The sequence below is a fragment of the Muntiacus reevesi genome, chromosome 18, assembly GCF_963930625.1.
Source record: "Muntiacus reevesi chromosome 18, mMunRee1.1, whole genome shotgun sequence".
Classification (NCBI taxonomy): Eukaryota; Metazoa; Chordata; class Mammalia; order Artiodactyla; family Cervidae; genus Muntiacus; species Muntiacus reevesi.
The window spans coordinates 25,344,687-25,364,006 of NC_089266.1; the positions used below are offsets into that span (position 1 = coordinate 25,344,687).

The 19,320-nt window shown below is 42.1% G+C and overlaps 1 protein-coding gene across 4 annotated transcripts in view; it reads right to left on the bottom strand.

Moving 5' to 3' along the window:
• Positions 1-8,181: 8,181 nt before the first annotated feature.
• SPOP (speckle type BTB/POZ protein) overlaps positions 8,182-19,320 on the bottom strand; it is a 76,538-nt gene continuing 65,399 nt past the window's right edge. For all 4 annotated transcript variants that reach the window (XM_065909479.1, XM_065909478.1, XM_065909480.1 and 1 more), the window contains 5 exons: positions 18,527-18,704; positions 15,576-15,631; positions 14,947-15,069; positions 11,132-11,274; positions 8,182-9,831 (listed from right to left, as the gene is read on the bottom strand). In XM_065909479.1, coding sequence (XP_065765551.1) covers positions 9,687-9,831; positions 11,132-11,274; positions 14,947-15,069; positions 15,576-15,631; positions 18,527-18,704 — 645 coding nt within the window. In that variant the 3' untranslated portion in view covers positions 8,182-9,686. The remainder of the gene's footprint in view (positions 9,832-11,131; positions 11,275-14,946; positions 15,070-15,575; positions 15,632-18,526; positions 18,705-19,320) is intronic.

Genomic DNA, 19,320 nt, shown 5'->3' on the forward strand with positions numbered 1-19,320 from the left:
TTCAGGGTCTCACTGCAGATTGACATTCCATTCCAGGAAATCCTAAAAAGCAACGGACTCAAAAGGCTACATAAGGCTTAAGGTAGGACCAACCTGAGTACCCAGCAATAACAACGACATCAGCAGCAGTTTACCTTTCTGGAGCCCATGAATGGCAGTCACCATGTTAAGGACTTGATATGTATTACTCATTAATTTCCCATGGAAACTCTATGAAATATACACATTTCACAGATTAAAAAGAAAACTAAGGCTTATACTTACAGGCGCTTTGGCCAAGATCATGAGTGGTGGCAGATCAGAACCAGGCTCCTGAACACCAACCTTGGCTGGACCCCCAGTGCTGCCTGGACTCTCACCAACTCCTTCCTAGCAACTAGTTCCAATCACACCCTGAACCCCTTCCCAGGAATTCTCCACCACTGACCTTATCTCCTACTTAATACCAAATGACAAGGTGTAAGTCACCAGATACAACCTTGCTCAACTTCCCACTATGAGACAAACCCTCTTTCTGCAGGACTCTCCTCCCACCCAGAGAGGGTGCCCCTAGTCTTCCTCCCTGCGCCCACCAGCCTGCTTCTCCTCCCAGCTCTCTTGGATTTCCCTGCCCAGATGATCCTTTCTCTGCTGGATCACAAAGCTTGAACTGCTTCCTCTCTACTGGATCCCTCCTGGCGACTTGAAACATGCTTCTGTCTCTCTTCCACACAATAGGAAAAATGGAACTCCTCCCTCTACTAATTTTCCTCTTCCAGTTTTGCCCCAACTTCTTCTTTCCATCACAGCCATACCTTGAAGATTTGCCTATACTCTCAACTCCTCATGACCCACAACTCCTCACCTCGCCCGTTAGGTCCCTTCACTGAAATGGACCTGGCTAAAGTCACTGACTTTCCTGTTGCTAGCTCCAATGGGCAATTTTGTTCTTATTCTATAGCATTCGACACTTTAAGTTTTGTATTTGTCCCCTGACATGTATTTCAATCTCTATAGTTAATTCTTCTCCTCCTTTGTGGCATATCTTTTTTTTTTTAACCAGCCCTAAAATATAAGCGCTTCTTAGAGTTTACTCCTGGACCCCCTTCTCTCTTCACTCTATACTCCTTGATGATCCAACACACCAAGGGCTTCACAACTACACCTCTAAACCAGTATACTCCAGAAACTTCTCTCCTCTGAATCCTAGCTTTGTAAATTCAATAGCCGGCAAGATACCTCTATCTGGATTTCTCAAGGCATCTCATGTGAAAGTCGGGCTTCCCTGATAGCTCAGTTGGTGAAGAATCCGCCTGCAAAGCATGAGACCCCAGTTTGATTCCTGGGTTGGAAAGATCTGCTGGAGAAGGTATAGGCTACATGCTCCAGTATTCTGTAGCTTCCCTTGTGGTAAAGAATTTGCCTGTAATGCGGGAGACCTCGGTGTCCAGAAACTTCTCTCCTAAAAGATGTCCTTTTCATTATAGGGGACTGGAATGCAAAGCAGGAAGTCAAGAAACACCTGGAGTAACAGGCAAACCTGGCCTTGGAATCCTAGGCTCATAAATTCAATAGCCTGCATGACACCTCCATTTGGACTTCTCAAGGAATCTCATAATCAAGTAAAATGAACTTGATTATCCAGTTTCCCTGCTTATCTTCCCACTGGTCTCTATTTGGGTAACCTATTCACCTTTGTCCTTTCTCTATCCAATCATCAAGTTCTGACAGATCTGTCCGCTAACCTCTCTTGAAATTATCTCTTCTCCAGCTCTGCCACCTTCGTGGTTCAAGTGCTATTTCTTGCCTTCCTTCATCCCCAGTCACACTGTTCACTTTTCTACACTCAAGCCAAAGATCTACTAAAATGAAAATCTTGTCATTCCCTCCTCCTTAATAAAGTGCTTCTAAGATTTCCCCACTGTTCTTGGTATAAACACCCAGACTCTGAATGTGACCTATGAAGGTCCTGCCCAGGTCTGGCTTCTAACTTGCTGTCATACTTCTCCATATTCCAGCCACTCAGTCTTCCCTGGGTTCCCAGAATGCAAGCACCGTGCTCCCTCCTGACTCTGGGCTTCATGCAGGTGACTTCTTGTGTGTGCAATGTGACTCTCCAACTTTACCAAGTCAACAGCTCTTCATTCTGCAGCTCTCACTTCAAAAGCAGTCAGAGGGAAGTCTTTCTGGATCCTCCAGAAAAGATTAACTGCTTACTCCAGGCTCTCACGGTACCTATACATTTCTTTCAGAGCACTCACCATGGCTTGGTATTATGTATTTGTGAGATTATTAAGGGCATTCTCTCTCCATTAGACTGTCAGGTCAATGAGGGCAGGGAGCAAGGGAGCAGTTAGTTTTACTTACTGTTTATCCCTAGAAACTAGCATAGCTTGTGGTACATCACGTATCAAATTTTTAGCAAAGGAAACAAAAAGGGCTCTACACATTAATTTTTAAAAGGCCAAACCAATGCAAGGTTCTAAATTTTGGTGGGTGTAGAAGACCCTGGGAACTAGCCATTGTATGCTGACCATGCTCAAATGCCTCTTTAACTTTTGTTCAGAGGTAATGGAGACATGAAGGACACCGAGTGGAGACCACATCCCTGGATTACACTGGATACTTTATTGGGAGGGGTATGTGTGCCTATTTTCCATTAGTGTGTCAATAAACACTTTTAATACCTCTGAGAGAGAGAAATAAAAATATTTATTTACCCAGAGAGATTAAAATGTGTAATATGACTATTGGTTCATGTATCAATGTCAATCTATGTATAAATTTCCAAAAAGGCAGTACTTCATTTTACCATTAAACTAGTAAGTGCATTCTAGAGTGCTGCAAGATAACAGGAAATAACAAAGCACATAGGAGTGGGAAAACAAGCTTGAATCCACACCAGCGGTGTGCTGGGAGCTGGTTCACGCTGGCTCCATAGAGCCAATTGTCGGGGGCTGGTTGTTAAATGGTCAACTAAAAATCAAATTGTATTAATGTACAACTAACAGCAAAAGTAGTGAATACTCAAAATTCATCTCTTATTTATCTTACACTTTACCATTGCCTATGTATTGAGGAGGAAGCACAAGCTGGAATCAAGATTGCCTGGAGAAATATCAGTAACCTCAGATATGCAGATGATACCATCCTTATGGCAGAAAGTGAAAAAGAACTAAAGAGCCTCTTGATGAAAGTGAAAGAGGAGAGTGAAAAAGTTGGCTTAAAGCTCAACATTCAGAAAACTAAGATCATGGCATCCAGTCCCATCACTTCATGGCAAATAGATGGGGAAACAGTGGCTGATTTTATTTTGGGGGGCTCCAAAATCACTGCAGATGGTGACTGCAGCCATGAAATTAAAAGAAGGAAAGTTACGACCAACCTAGACAGTATATTAAAAAGCAGAGATGTTACTTTGCCAACAAAGGTCCATCTAGTCAAGGCTATGGTTTTTCCAGTGGTCGTGTATGGATGTGAGAGTCGGACTGTAAAGGAAGCGGAGCGCCGAAGAATTGATGCTTTTGAACTGTGGTGTTGGAGAAGACTCTTGAGAGTCCCTTGGACTGCGGAGATCCAACCAGTCCATCCTAAAGGAGATCAGTCCTGGGTGTTGATTGGAAGGACTGATGTTGAAGCTGAAACTCCAATCCTTTGGCCACCTGATGCGAAGGACTGACTCATTTGAAAAGACCCTGATGCTGGGAAAGATTGAGGGCAGGAGAAGAAGGGGACGGCAGAGGATGAGATGGTTGGATGGCATCACCGACTCAATAGACATGGGTTTGGGTAGACTTTGGAACTTGGTGATGGACAGGGAGGCCTGGCATGCTGCGGTTCATGGGGTCACAGAGTTGGACATGACTAACTGAACTGAACTGATGGATTGAGGTTATATACATCTACTGTTATCTGTATGGTGGCAGTAATGGATAACAGGGAGCTGCACTTCCCCTTCCAAGTCAGCATCCAGCAGTATCACTCTGAAGCTTGAAATGGCCACAGTGGGAGTATTTACACCGTGGAAACTGGCAAGTGCTACCAACCAGGGCCTGTATTTTGGGTAAGTAAATGTTATACTTTTAGCAGCATACCACTGAACCAAATCACTACTCACAGAAACATTTTAAGGGTCTATAATAAATGTGAAGCCAACTTTTACTTGGAGGATGGACAGGATAAAGCATAGAAACATGTCTGTCTTCAGGAAGTCATTCTTATAACTGTGGACTTCCCTGATAGCTCAGTCGGTAAAGAAACAGCCTGCAATGCAGGAGACACTGGTTTGATTCCTGGATTGGGATGATCCACTGAAGAAGGGATAGGCTTCCCACTCCAGTATTCTTGGCCTTCCCCCTGGTGGCTCAGCTGGTAAAGAATCTGCCCGCAATGCAGGAGGCCTGGGTTTGATCCCTGCGTTGGGAAGATGCCCTGGAGAAGGGAACGGCTACCCACACCAGTATTCTGGTCTGGAGAATTCCATGGACTATAGTCCATGGGGTCACAGAGTCAGACACTACTGAGCAACTTTCACTTTTCTCAAAACTGTGTAAGGGTTGAAGGTAATTGTTTTCACAATTTGAGGCTGTAATTATTCTACAGACATGACTTTTGTTATAAGCCATCAGCCACTAAAGCGTCTGTAATTTTATGTACACCACTACTTCTAGACAAAAGTACTGACTAAATTGAGGCATAAGTTCTTAAGAGTGAGTGGGAGAGATTCCCTTCCTCTCTCCCTGTGAAACTTCTAGAAAGAGTAGCTTATACTCAAGCCACGTTTGCTTACCTTCTCATCAGTCTTGGTTTCTGCTTCCACCACTTGACAGAAACTGCTCTAAGGGAACCGCTGACCTTATTGCTAAATTCAATAGCTTTTCAGTCCTCGGTGCTTTGACTTTCCGGCTTTGTTCTGTGGGCCACTTCCCTCTCTCCTCCGTTAGACTGGATTACTGGAGTGAAAACCCTACTTGCCCGAAAGCAGAGCCTAGCACAGTGTTTGGCACTTTCTAGATGCTTAGGCATCATTTGTTCAGTCAGTGGTCTCAGTATCTCACTTCTCTGGGTATGTTTTCTCACACATGAAAAGATGATGAGTTATGTGGGGGCCCCTTTTATCCTGGCAGTTTGTTAAGAGCTCATCTTTTAGGGTCTTGAGCAGGCTAAAGCTCACCCCATTTCAACTGGGCCTTATGAGCTGGTGTGTCCACTTAGGCAAATTCTTAGATTTTTCACTTTTTCTTTTGCAGGCCTATGCCCCAAAGCTATTCCTTTGCCTTCTGTTGCTTCTTGCCAAAAGCCAGGCTGAATGACCTTGCAGATGTTACATTATCACCTTGGGATAAATGGGAGCTGCACAAGACAACTCCCAAGACACGACGGCAAGTGCTCAGAACGCCGCTATTCCCATACTTGAGTGTTTCCACCCCCCGAGGTGATCCCCTTCAACTCCTTAGTCATTTCTGTTGCTTGTACTGAATTCACTCAAGTCTCAGATTCTCTCTTCCTAGAGCTGCAGGAATCAGAACCAAACAATATTTCAGAAGCCACTTTCCACTCCAGCATTACAGGATTTACAGAGGGGGAGTGATTATCTTGCTAATGGCTTAGCAGCATAAAGATCCCATCAGTCAACATTATTCAAGTTTCTGCTCTCATCTGGAGGTGAAAGTTGCTCATTCTCCCAAATACTGATCATCCTACATTTGCTTCCATGCTCACTGTCTCCAGGAGGTGTCCACCTATTGGGTCAAAGGGTCTAATGTGGCACAGTCATTTCTAAAATCAAAAGAGGGAAAACACATCCACTTTGTGCATAAACATTCATAAAGAGCAATCTAACAACACTCACCTGAATGCTGGATTAGTCAGCAAGTCATTAGAAATGAATCTAAATGATGTAGGGCAGAGTTCAGGGAAAAGTCATGAGATAAAGGAAACACACAGGCCCAAGCTGATTAAAAAGATAATTAGTTGTGGAAAATAAGGTTGAGTTCCAGCCAAGAATTTGTCTTTGACAACGATAACCCAAAGGATCTAATATAGTCGTGTTGGGGGGGATTTAGCTGCTGCTCTTTTATAGGAGTTGAACAGCCAGAACAAAGCAACAGTCAGTTTCAAAGTGCAGCTCAACTCCCCCCCCCAACCCCTGCCAGTTTGTTGTTTTGCTCATAAACATACAAGCTGTTTCCTTTCATCTGCACAGGTTCATACAATATGGAGAACCCACAATAGGTTTAAGCCAGAATTATAAATGACTGTGCAGAGTGCTGGTCAAACCAAGGATCCTTTGGCCTAAGAAAGAATCTTGATGTCCCTGGCTGGAATCTAAAAGAGAAAAGACAGAGAGAGAGGAACCTTTTAAAGACCTAAATAGGCCAGCAGACAAGTGATAAGGAAAAGTGAAACATCTCTTACCTAAATTATTAAATGCCATAAAGGTACCTGAGATGCTTAATAATCAACACAGTATTTAATCTTCACTTAAGGAATAAGAAAAATGTTTCGTGAATGGCCAGTTAGAGGGGGCTGACAACAAGGAAGGAGGGGAGCTGGGGAATGATGCCATATAGTATTTGGACCTGAAACTGCAACTCGAAAGGTTCTGTGAAACTATGTGCTTGAAATATTGTTTTGATAAATAAGCCATATCCTAGTGGAATTGAAATCTCCAACTGTTCCACTGGCACGGACATCTCTGCAGTGACAGCACATGCCCCAGATTGTGGAGTTAACTTGAATTAAATTTCAGATGTGGGGGAGCTAAAGGAGAGGGTGGTGGCAGTGGGAGGTTTACAAACAGTATGCTGGGGCTCTGATGTTGTCATAACCAGATGGCTTCAACTGTATCATTTAAACAAAAACAAACACGTCCAGAAAGAATGATGATGGCAGAAGCATCAAACCGCTTCACCTGTACCCGAAATCCTAACCACTCTGTTTCCATAGTAAAGCCCATAGTGGAAATCCCATAAATATTGGGAAATCTCAGAAAAGATCTTTATCTTGCCAGGAGCCTGGTGCCCGAATTGCTAATCGCTACCCTCCTGAAGACACAGTCCCTGATCCCACCAACTCCCAATCCACAGCTTTCTGTGAATGAAGAAAAGCAAATCTGAACCCTGGTTTGTCTTCCAGGATCCTCTGAGTAACAGGCCAGCTGAGGCACCTTTATAGAGCTTTTGCTCTTGCTACTCCCACACGGAGAAGCTTTACCTCAGATTTCAGATATGGAACTTCCTCTAGTTAGATAATCTTTTCAGGGTATCATATTAGAAGAACTCTTATTCAAGTTGTGTGACCTTAGGCATGTCCCCCTCAGGGCTTCAATTTCTCTCATCTATAAAATGGGAAGATGCTATCTCTCACTTGTCCTACCAAACCCATCAAGTTGTTGGGAAGTTCAAATGAGGTTATAGGAAGGTTTGTTGAAACCTGAGCAGTGTTGAGCCAGTGCAGTTACCTGAGAGACAATGTGGGTGGAGGAGATCCTGGGTACACCTCAGCCCCCAGCTCCGTGTGCTCATCTGGAAAATGAGAACTCAGGAGGCACAAGAAGGCAGCCAGGACATTGAGAACTGGGCACTTGCTCACACAGGCGACACTTAGGAGGAAACCAAGAAGTGCAGAGGAGTGGTTTCTAATGAACAAATCCTGCCTTTGATTATACTGATAATGTGATGTGAAGTGAAGTGAGGTCGCTCAGTCGTATCCAACTCTTTGTGACCCTGTGGACTGTAGCCTACCAGGCTTCTCCATCCATGAGATTTTCCAAGCAAGAGTACTGGAGTGGGTTGCCATTTCCTTCTCCAGGGGATCTTCCCAACCCAGGGATCGAACCCAGGTCTCCCGCATTGTAGGAAAGACGCTTTACCGTCTGAGCCACTGAGGAAATGATACACTGGTAATAGTCGTTATCTATTTCATTCCAGGAGGGGCAAGATAAAATGAAAATTAGAAAGTTTGTGAAGGCTAAAGTCACTGGAGAACAATGGAAGGTGAAATGCTTTGAGTCTCCATCTAAGGTCAAATAATACACACCTCGGCCCAATGGCTAATGATTCTCCAGTGTACCCCACTGTCCTATCCAACACAGCCATATGAAAGCAGAGGGGGAGCTCCAGAGCATTCCTGTGAGCTCACTGGGAATAGATACTAAGTTTTCTGAAAACACATCCAGTCAGTGACAGAACCAGTCAGAGATAAGAATTTCCCTTTATTAAATCTCCACATTCATGTCCCCTTGATATTTTATAGTTAGTTAAGGGAGATTGGGAGTTAGGTCTTAAAACACATAGGGTGCAGAAAAGCCCACTTCTATTACTTGCCTTGACAGTAGGAGCCTGATCCCTCATTAGGATGTGGACTCTGAGATACTCAGGAAGGACAAGGGACTGGCAGATGCTGGAAGCTCACAAAGGAAACTTGAGATTAGGGACACACAATGAATCCCTACTGCTTAGACATCTTGAGCGTAACCTCTGCAAGTTAAAGGATCAAACTAGGCCTTCAAAATCCCTTAAGGAATTCAGACCCACAAGACAAGCCAGGTGAGTGAAACAAAAGACCAGAGATACCACACAGTACAAAATAGTAATTATTTATATTTTCAAAAAGAAAAAAAAATTAACATTTGGAAGTTCTCCCCTGCAGGAAGAGGGGTGAATTGGAAGGAACAGGACTGGCTCCTATGCAGGCGGCAAGTCAGGTACAAACAGCTGAGCAATCTTGGGCTGGGAGGTTTTTCACACAGCATTAATAATAAAATTTCCTTTTCTTTTCTCTTCTTTTTGCTCTGTTATTGTTGTGTGTGTATTTGTTTGTTTTTTTAGAAAAAGGAGTGGGGGAGACGAAATAAAATCAGAGAAAAATGCCAAAAAACATTTTCCACAATATCTAAAAACAGAGAACCATAGTTCTTGTCAAGACAGTATGAATTCTGGATAAACTATTTTTTCCAGTTTTCAACACCAATAAAGATTTTTTTCCAAAAGCTACCACATCAGAACACTCATCTTCTAGATCAAATAATCTCCTTCTCCTTTCACCTCTGCTGGTCATTTTTCATCAAAGGGTAACAAGACATATTCTGTTCTTGCAAACAATAAGTGCTAACCACAAGAGAGCTCTTCTGATAACTTGCATGGTAGTGAGGAGTTTTCACAAATATCCGAGTTTTAGCACAGCTGGATGGACTAAAATCTCTCTCAACATAAATACTACTGGAATCCACAAACTGATTTTTTGAGAAATTCTGCAAAAATCCTTTCTTCTTTTCTTTTCCCTTCTCTTAAAACTAAATGTCCTTTTTAAGTTTTCTTTTTGCTCCAGGCACCTGACGATTTGCTCTGCTCAGTCAGATGCAGACAGGTTTCTCCAAAGTACCTCCGCGGGGATGTCCTCAGGGCCCGCGCCTAAGCTGAATCCCCACAGTATCAACCTTGGCCGGGCCAAAGGGGACACAGCGACGCAGCAACAGGGTTTTCATTAGGTCGAACAGCCCCGAGTCTTGGGCCCTTCCCTCCCCCCACCCCCATTTCCCCCAAGTTTATTTAGTGCTGTATTAAAAGTCTGGGGCCACGATGCAGTCTCTTCCCCCCACAACAGAGTAAAAGCTCCACAGATTGCGCTGTCTACCTGGTGGTCAGTGGCAGCCATGATGGCTGCTGCTTCTGGAAAATAAACGGAGTCTTACAACGGGCAGGATCTTAGGACTGCTTCAGGCGCTTGCGTGGGGGTCCCAGAAACGGGCACTGTGCTGAAGCCAGAGAGCGGTATGCCTCAGCCACCAAATGGGGATGTGACACCACCATTGACTTCCACCCGGAGGTCTCCAAGACATCCGAAGCATGGCTAGGAGAAATGTGAGAGATGGGTTACCAAAGGAGTACGTGAAGGATGAACTAAACAGCCACCTAGAGAGCCCCGTTTCCCAGGGTTTGCTGTCAATGCAAGACACACTCGGACAGAACCCTTAACATGCAAGAGAATTTGCTTGTTAAGACAATAGGTAGACAGGTGACCAGGTTATGGCTCTTGTAAGTCTGAAAACCAGAACTCTGAGCCATTATATTCTCAATTACAAAAGATGAAATGTTCTTCAGACTTTTCTCTAAATCATCAAGGCTCTTTATATTCCTTGGTGATGCTGATAAAGAGCAGGAGTTCTTTGGGTCAGACAGCTCTGAGTTTCCATCTGGCCTTGCCATTTACTAGTCCCATAACCACAAAGCAGATCACAGCCTGGGGCTTATTTGATTATTGAAAAAGAGAGGCCAGTTCCCACACTTCACTGAATGGTTAACATCTAAAAAGCACCAAGCAAGTGTCCAGTACAGAGTGAGCACTCAGGATAAGGAACATTTTGCCTCCATTGGTAACTCCTTCAAAATAGTCCTTCAGTCTTTTTTTTTTTTTTTTTTTTTTTTAGTCCTTCAGTCTTATAGAACATCTTTCCTTGTTTCAGGGCATTTTCTGTGTTAAATAATGTTTACTCATCTACCCTGCAACCTCTTAGACCTGTCTTACTCCAGTATGGCTATTGTGGGGGCTTCTCTTCTTGGGGTTTTTTTATTTTCCAACTTTTGCTCCCCATCAGGCAAAGCAGTAGAACATGTACCACTGAGAATTACTTCCCACTGAGAAAGTAATATGGCCAGGTCACTTGTCATTTAGGAAGAAGGAACAGATGTACTGGAATGGATACTTCTTTCTCAAAACAGTATTCCACGACCTCATCTCCTAATTATGTTTTCTCTTTTCCCCATTCTGCAGTCAACCACTGGACACTCTTACTAACTCACAAAAATCCACTTCCATTCTCCCAGAGATCTGCAAGTCTTTTTGTAATAAACTGGTGAGTGAGAAGTAAAGATGCTATTGCTTTGGGGGACAAAGGTTTTTCAGACCAGCGAGTTGTCATTTTCATCAATTCTCATCCTACAAGGTAGTAAAACACTTCACTCACCAATCAGATTAGACTGATGAAAGCAAAACCATTTTTCGCACTGTCAAGCTGAAGGAAAAGACAGACACTCTCTACTTACTCCTGAAAGCTTAAAGTTACTCATGTGTTTCACTCACCAATTCAAAGTCTTTTTCATTCGCTAGCTAACCCAACAATCCTGAAAGAACTTTGAAGATGGCAACTCACTAGTTGATGAAATCCACTGCCTGAGTTTTCAACTGATCTGCACTGTGGAGGTCAGCCAGGATGAGAATTTCTGCGGCGTTCTCCACGGAGAGATTACTGCAGAGGGCATCCTCACACATGACCTTTAAACGCTCCAAGGCGTACTGTAAAACACAAACGTGCTGTTGTCAGAACAGGAAAGGCTCTGGGCTGATTGCTACTGAAGTAGTTTTCTTCAACCATACCATCACGTAACTGGATACCTGAATAAAACTCCACAGACCATGAAAAGGCAATTATAAAACACAATCATACGCTGAAGGCTGAAATGAAGATGGCTAAAATAACTTGCAGAGCTGCCATTCAAGTTCTAAAGTCTATTAGAAAAATAGCAATATGGGTCTATGCAACAGGCCCACATCTTCAAGTTTTCCCTTACCCTGACTACGGATAAAGTCTCTCTTAAACAATCACCACCTACCCTTATAATGAGGCATTGCTCTGCTTCAAGTCAACAGGGACATTACATTTAAAATTTTTGCAATCTTTTTATTTAGAGCCAGACTAGGGTGCAGCAGAGCCCTTTCTACTTAAGTACTGTCACCAGCCCAGCAGGATATCGGGCTGTGAAAAGGAGCCCTGTGGTGCCTTTTACCAGCATCTCGGCCCATAGTTGTTCCTCCTTTTCAATAGAGAAGGATAAATGGAGCCCTATTTTATTGGGGTTGCGGTTAAGATTCTGAGGGTAGAAGAACAAAGCAACAGAGAACCTGGATCTAGTTTCAGTCTTAAAAACTTCCTATTTTCCAAGTAGAGGGTATAAATAAATGTTCTAGAAATGAAGGTCTAGGTTAATATTGAGCACATCTAATCTACCTGATTTGTTTTGATGCAATTGTACTACTTGCTCTCAAATATATCATGAACTTACTAAGGATTTCAGGGAAAAGAGGGAAGACGGGGAAAAAAGGAGGCACAAAATAAAATTGTCACTAATTAGTTCACAGGAGAATGATTTGGTCTAAGGGTATCCACAGTCTCTGTACAGGTCCCATTTTGAGGGCCTCAGAACTCAATGACACAATACTCCTCTGGGCTGAATCATGACAATCAAACCAGGACAATTTTATTTTTATGAGTTCTGGGTGAGGAGGCATATCTGCTGGCACTGTGATCTCCTGCAGCAAAAAGAGAGTTTTATTGGTTTTGGTGCAGCTCTAATTTTTTACATTTGAGTAACTGGAAAACAGTTTCCATGGAAAACAGGAATGACACTAGACAAGAAAGAAATTAGGTTGCCATTTTTGTTTTAGAAGACTGGAAAAAGTTGAGTAAATATTCAGTCTTCACTCAGTGCTGCAAAGAATATTCATCTTATCCTTTTTCTCAATATATGCTTTTAAAAGGACTTTTGCTGTGAATAGCTCTGATCCCTACTGCATAATTAGACAAAAGTAGCCATTTTTGTCCCTTGGGGACATTTTTTTTTCCTTAATTATGCTTCTGAAAAACCTGCCTAATGGCAGTACTTACCAGAGAGGGTGAAATTTTGTCTCCCAGGCCTGGGCAACGTGTTTTGTTTTGTTTTTGGTCTAATTACACATGTACCCAGGAGACTGGAAAAGCTCAGAAGAAGCTGTTTTAGTCTCTTGGGTAAATTCTAGATGTTTAGATCCTTCCGTGAAAATTTTCTTATTCTGTTTTCCTGAAGCTCATAAGAAGGTGTAAAGGTAAAAATGTTTTTAAATAAGCTTAGAGCAAAGATTATCTTATCTAATGTGAAATTCTGAAAGGAACTTGAAAAACCAACTCTTCAGTTACTTCTCATTCATAAACTTAAAGCACTGCTGTGATTCAACTGCTTTTCTTACACACTGCACTGAAAATACTACCCTTGGAATGTCAGTTCTGGCTGACCCCACGCTCTCTATACTTACAGTAGGTTCCCAGTAGGCTCTCTGGCTGAGGAACAGGAATGAAAGCCCAGGAACACAGCTGTCTAAACCTGGCTCTGAGAATGTACAACTCTTAGTACTTCTGTCTAAAAACTGGACCTTGTGATACTAGTCATCTTTACAGGAGATGGATAATGAGAGGGGTGAATGCCTGGTATGTATAAGCACAAGCGACCGCTTCACTGAAAATCAGAGGGCAGGGAATTCCTTGATGGTCCAGTGGCTAGGACTCCGAGCTCTCAGGATGTGCCCAGTATTAACCTAGATGTTCATTTCCAAAACATTTATACCCTCACCTAGAACTCTTCCTGAGGTTCTGGGTTCAAAATCTGATTGGGGAACTAAAATCCCACAAATGGAGTGGTATGGCCAAAACACTATTACAAGGCAAATCAGGCATAATCATTATAAACTCAGTTTATGAAAAGCAGCCATTTGGGCCACGTATTCTACTTCCTCAGACCTCACAGCGAATGTTTTCTTTCTGTTTCCACTGAAAGCCAAGTTTTCTCTGGTCAGAACTGAGCTAGACTGGAAGGGTACAGGATGTTTGCAAATGCCTAATCATACTTAAGAAAGTTTTGCAAGTTGATAAAACAATACAGTTATTATTCAATTCTCTACACTGAAGGTACTGATTGGGTTTATATGCCTCATCCTCTATAAACACAGCAAAAAGATGACCAGTAAAGATAAAACCACCACTGTAAACACACTTTCCTCAGGGGTGCAAAGGGAGGGGGAAGGAGATGACTCCCCTGAGTGAATCTTGGGAAGGCTCTAGTGCCTTCAGGTCAGAGACAGCTGGGACCCTCAGGCAGCTGCTGCAGCAGCAGGGCAAGAAAATCAGGCACTTCCAGCAGAGAACCATCTCTCTCAGTCTACTGCTGGCTGGGCTTATGCCCTTTAACACTCTTGCCTCAACTGCTCCCCAACAGAAGAAAAGTTTCCACAGGATAAATCGCAATTGTTTCCCCCACCCAATCCCCCCATTTCCTCAGACCACGGGGCCCTGGAGGAATAGGTCACTGCTCTCTCTGGTGTATCTACATAATGAAAGTCAGTTTCCTAAACTGTGTTTTGGGGAACACTAATCCCTGGAAGTGATCCTTGAGAAAAGTGATTTTGGTTAATGAATTGGAGAAATTTGTCCACTGTATTCTTTTATAGAAAATGCACACTAACATACTAAAGGTTCTGAGAAATCTGGTTGTAAAAGAGCAACACAAAAACCCCAGTTTGACTTAAGAGTTTCAATAACCTTTTCCCCCTCAATCTTGGGAATCACCTGCCTGTTGTTTTAGTAACCACTACAATTCATTAAGGCTAAGATCTACGTTATTATTTTCACACTTTAACATTTCTCAAATCAAAGTGTGTCTCACAATCAAAGTGTATGTTTATGGTAGAAGTATCTCTCTTACAATTTTGAATATGATATATTTCAATAACTTCTTAGGGAAAAGCTGCAAATGCCAGAACACTATGTAAAGGATATTCTCTTCCTGACAAAGTTTAAATAAAAGTTAATGAACTCAAGAACATTTCTGTAAACTACAAAGCCAAATTATAAATCCAAATGTTAATCTGAGTCTTTCAAATCACTGAGTTAAATTTGAGATGGGCAAGAGAAGAGAGGTAAACCTCACTTCTTTTCCATAGTGAGGGTGACCATATAATTTACCATTAAAAGGAAGACACTTTTGAAAATAAAAAGGGTGCTATGGATAACTGTGTTGGAACACAAGCATGAACCAGGATTGTTCTGACCAAACTAAGATATACACTCATCCTGCCCACAGCAACATAAAAGCCCAGTCATGAAGCTCAAGAGGTCACCAAAATCCTAGTCTTATTGTTATTTTCCTGTTCTTATCTCACCTTGTCAGCAGCTGCCAGCAAATCATCAGCCATTTTGTCGAGGTTCGGAGCCTTCCCCGTGTAAATGAAGCACATCATTTCCTTAAAAACTTCAGGCTCCACATCATTGATTTCAACCCGATTCTGTGCCAAAAAAATTAAAAATGAGAAACATTCCAACAGAAAAAAATTCCTAAACAGTCTTCATGATTTTAAGTTCTGAGAAAGAGAGGAGTTTGTATCATTTTAAATCTAACATCAATAGAAATCCCTCTTTGCTCTATCCGATTGTTAATAGCCTTTCCTGCCATCTTATGTACCACCTTTGCTTTCTCAATACACAGCAAGACAACTATATCTTTGATTTTTCATGTTTCTTTTCAAAACACACGCCTAATTCCCCAACTCAAGACTATTTGAATGATCTGCTTGGAACAGTGAGTCTGCTTTACCCGGAGTGCTTCCAGAGTGCTCTCTGCTTTTAGAAATTGTCTGTTCAGGGAACTGTACTCCATTTTAATCACATAATAAGAAATGAAAAAAATTTAAAAATTAAAAAAATAACAGCAAAGTAAATCTGCTTCCAAATTGGGAAATAATCTGATTCCAGCCACCTAGCTAAAAAGACATATTTCTATCCTGTTACATACCTTTTTGCTTTCCTCCATTTCATGTTCAAACATGGCACTAAAAACTGGAGAACGAGCTACAAAGTGAAACGAAAACAGACACAGATATGGTTATCACACCAAAATCTCTTGGTTCATCTGTTATGAAGAAGAGATCTTTTTTTTTTTTTTTTTTTTTGGCCATGCAAAGTGGCTTGCAGGATCTTAATTCCCCAACCAGGGACTGAACCCAGGCCACTGGACAGCCACAGAACTCCAGCAGAAGAGACCATTTTCTTTCCTATCCCCACTGGTACAGAAATGATCTTTTATATATTAATTATGCAGAACTATAAAATTCCTTTCTTTTTATATCAATGAGTGAATAATTATACACAGGGGAAAAAAATAATAATACATAGGGGAAAAAAAGAATCACTCCTTTCAAAGTAATTTATTAGCTCCACTTCAACTATGATATTTCAAGGAGATAACTCAAATTACCTCTGTTAGATGACAATGATATCCTCTGGGTAGATCTGGGGGTTCAAATAGAAGGTCCTTCACGGTCTAAGCAGGGTGCCCTGATACTACGTTTTTGTCTAGAACAGGGATACCTACTTTCTCCACTTCCAGAGTCCACATAGCAAGGAGGTCAAGAACAGGACTAAAAGGCATCCGTTAGCTACATGAAGTACAGACTTATTTATGGCTGCTCTTTAAAGCCATGCATTATCAATAGAGATTATCACCCAAAAAGGTGAAAACCGTCTCAGGTACCACAGTCATTTATGGCGCGTCAGATCTTAACCCAATAGGACAAAATCTTATTCCTTAAGGTCTCTTAATGCTTTCCTCAGGGGTGGGAATCACAAGGAAAGGTTCAGAAACAGTGTTCTAAACAGCGTGCACTGATCCTTCCAGACAGCTCTGCTTTGGACACTTCCTCTTTATTAAAGGCACCAGCCCTTTAGTCTTCAGCTTCTGTATGTATTTATACAGTGCTACACACACACACACACACACACACACACACACACACACACACAATTCCATGCCCATTTTAGTCTAATGAACACTATGAAAAATAAGTAAATGCAATTTCAACCATGAAAGTAATAAAGTGGCTGGGGAACTCAAATTTTATCATGTTGTCCAATAAATCAAGAATTTTGGTGAAAGTTGAGACTATCAATCTCTAAGAGAGAAGGAACAGATGAAATACAGGAGTTTCAGCTAACAGGTACCCAGAACTTTTACCTAATTTATGTCGGAAAAGATTAATTTTAAATTTGCCATTTTCTAACCATATAATCGTAACTCTCTGAACCTTAGTATTTTAATCTAACTCTGAAAGAATATCAATTCTCACTATTCTTATCTCTGAAAGGTTATAGAGTATATGGTACTATATAAATACATCACAGAAGCTGAAGACTAAGGGCTGGTGCTTTCTGGAAAGGTCCAAAGCCAAGAGATGCCTATAGGGATCAATGGATTGACAGAAGCTGATGTTAAATCACCTAGGGAGATTAAGTAGAGTGAAAAGAGAACTAAGGCAGACCCTTAGGGAATAACAATATTTAAAGGGTGGGTGAAGAGGAAGGTCACACATTAGAAGTAGCCAGAGAGCCAGCCAGAGAAACCAGGAGTCAAATAATACATAAACAGAAGAGTTCCTCAAACTTAGGAACTAGCAGGTCAATATAACTTTGGAAAACTGCTTTTGTGGCATGCAGGTGAACTGAGGATAAGTGGGAAGAAAGAGTCGAGAGAGGTAATATGCTAACTCAAGAAACTTAGCTCTGGAAAATAGAGAATAACTAGAAGGAGAAGCTTGAGCATGTTTTAGCCTGAGGGCAAACAGGCAATTGGAGAAAGAGATGACGAAGATATCAGATAACAAGGGTGTAAGTGGCAGAGTAAGGCTTCGGAGAAGGCAGTGTATGAGGCAGAACAGCAGTAGAAAGTACAGTTTGCTTTGGACACGAAGAATTCCTCCTCCACTGAGAAGGCAGAGAAAATGCAGGTAAGGTGAGAACCAAGAGCCAAGAGATACGGGCCTCAATTTTCTCCTGGAAGAAGTAGCAAGGTCATTTTTCAGGAGGTAGAGATTAAAGGAGAGTGGTAAGGTCTGAAGTGTCTATTGTTGAGAAAAAGAAAGGGAGCTGACTAATATCTGTAGAAAGAGGTCTTGGCAGTAATGAGGGTCTGGCTGAGTGTGGAGACACTAACATAAGCGTTAATGACTTCCTTTAGCAATTCTCAGTAACATTCAGTTGAGAGGGGGAGCAGTAGGATGGTTAGATTGAGCCAAACTGAGGTTTTGCCAGGTGTGCATTTTAGAATGACAAGGCTGGGGGTCGTGGTAAGAAATCTGTTGCCTGAAGGCTCACGTGATTTCCTCTCACATATTTTGGCCTGAATATAAGTTTGAAAACTATGCTTCCCTGTGAGGTAAAGGCCATCAGTCTGCTTTATCAATTCCCTCCTGGGAGACAGTCTTTCTGGTCTTAAAGACCAAGGGCCTATTATTAGAACAAGACCTGATCTTCCAAATCACTGGCAGCATCCTCGTTCTTCTGCTGTTTGTATGGAAGAGACGGCTAAAACCTCCAGGGCTGGGGACCTGGCTATGTGGTAGTTTAGTCCTGAGTCCAGAATCTTCTCCATTAATCCTAAGTTCCTGTCTAGGGGCTAATACTTGCTCTTAACCAGTGTTTGGACATCTTAACCTCGAGGTGCAAAGGTGTCTAATACACATCATCATCCATTCCTTGAAAATGGTGGTCTAAGTCCACTACAGAGAGAAAAGCGAGTACCATTTTTATGGAAAGTCTTTTTGGTTTTGACAACTGTCACCTCAATATAAAAATATGTTTAGCTGAAGTTTTTCTGTACTAGTTCAAAGTTTAAGCTATTCAAAAGGTGATTATGCAGTATACTGTTTTTCCCTGTTTAACCAAAACGAAACTCCATGAATAAATACCAACCTGCTAAGATAGCTTTGTGAGCCTGGAATTCCTGGCCAGCAACACACAAACAACAGTCTGTGAACCTGGAGTTCTCCCACAGTCCTCCTAACTCATCTGCCAGCCGGCACTCAGGAACCTTCACCATGTTCATGGTGTTCTGGCCAGAAATGTTGACGGAATCTTGCACCACACTCACCTGTGGAAGACAAGAAAACATAGTCCAAAGCTTTTGTTACCAGGAATCTTCGTCCCAGCAGGAGGAGAGATGACTTTCACCTTGCTGTTGCAGTACATTTAGGAACTAAATAAAAATTTGGTCACATTCTCTTTGGTTTTTAATCAAGGATTTATCCTCTTGAACAAGTAGTTCTAAACTGTCACAATCATACTATTCTACAACATCTCAGGACAATGAGGAGAGAGTCCCACAAACTTCTCTCTCTTCCAAACATCTCATAAGCTCTGCCTTCCCTGCCCTGAATGTGTATTAGTCGCTCAGTCGTATCCTACTCTTTGCAACTCCATGAACTGTACCCTGCCAGGCTTCTCTGTTCATGGGATTCTCCAGGCGAGAATACTGGAGTGGCTTGCCATTCCCTTCTCTAGGGAATCTTCCCAACCCAGGGATTGAACCCAGGTCTCCCGCTTTGCAAGTGGATTCTTTACCCTCTGAGCCAACAGGGAAGTACCTGAGCAAATGACCACAGGGAAAAAAACAGACAGAAACAAATGTTAAGCCTTAAATATTTACCTTATTTTCCCTAAGCAAAAGATTAAACACAAAGAACTCCTATAGAAACTCCCATTTAAAT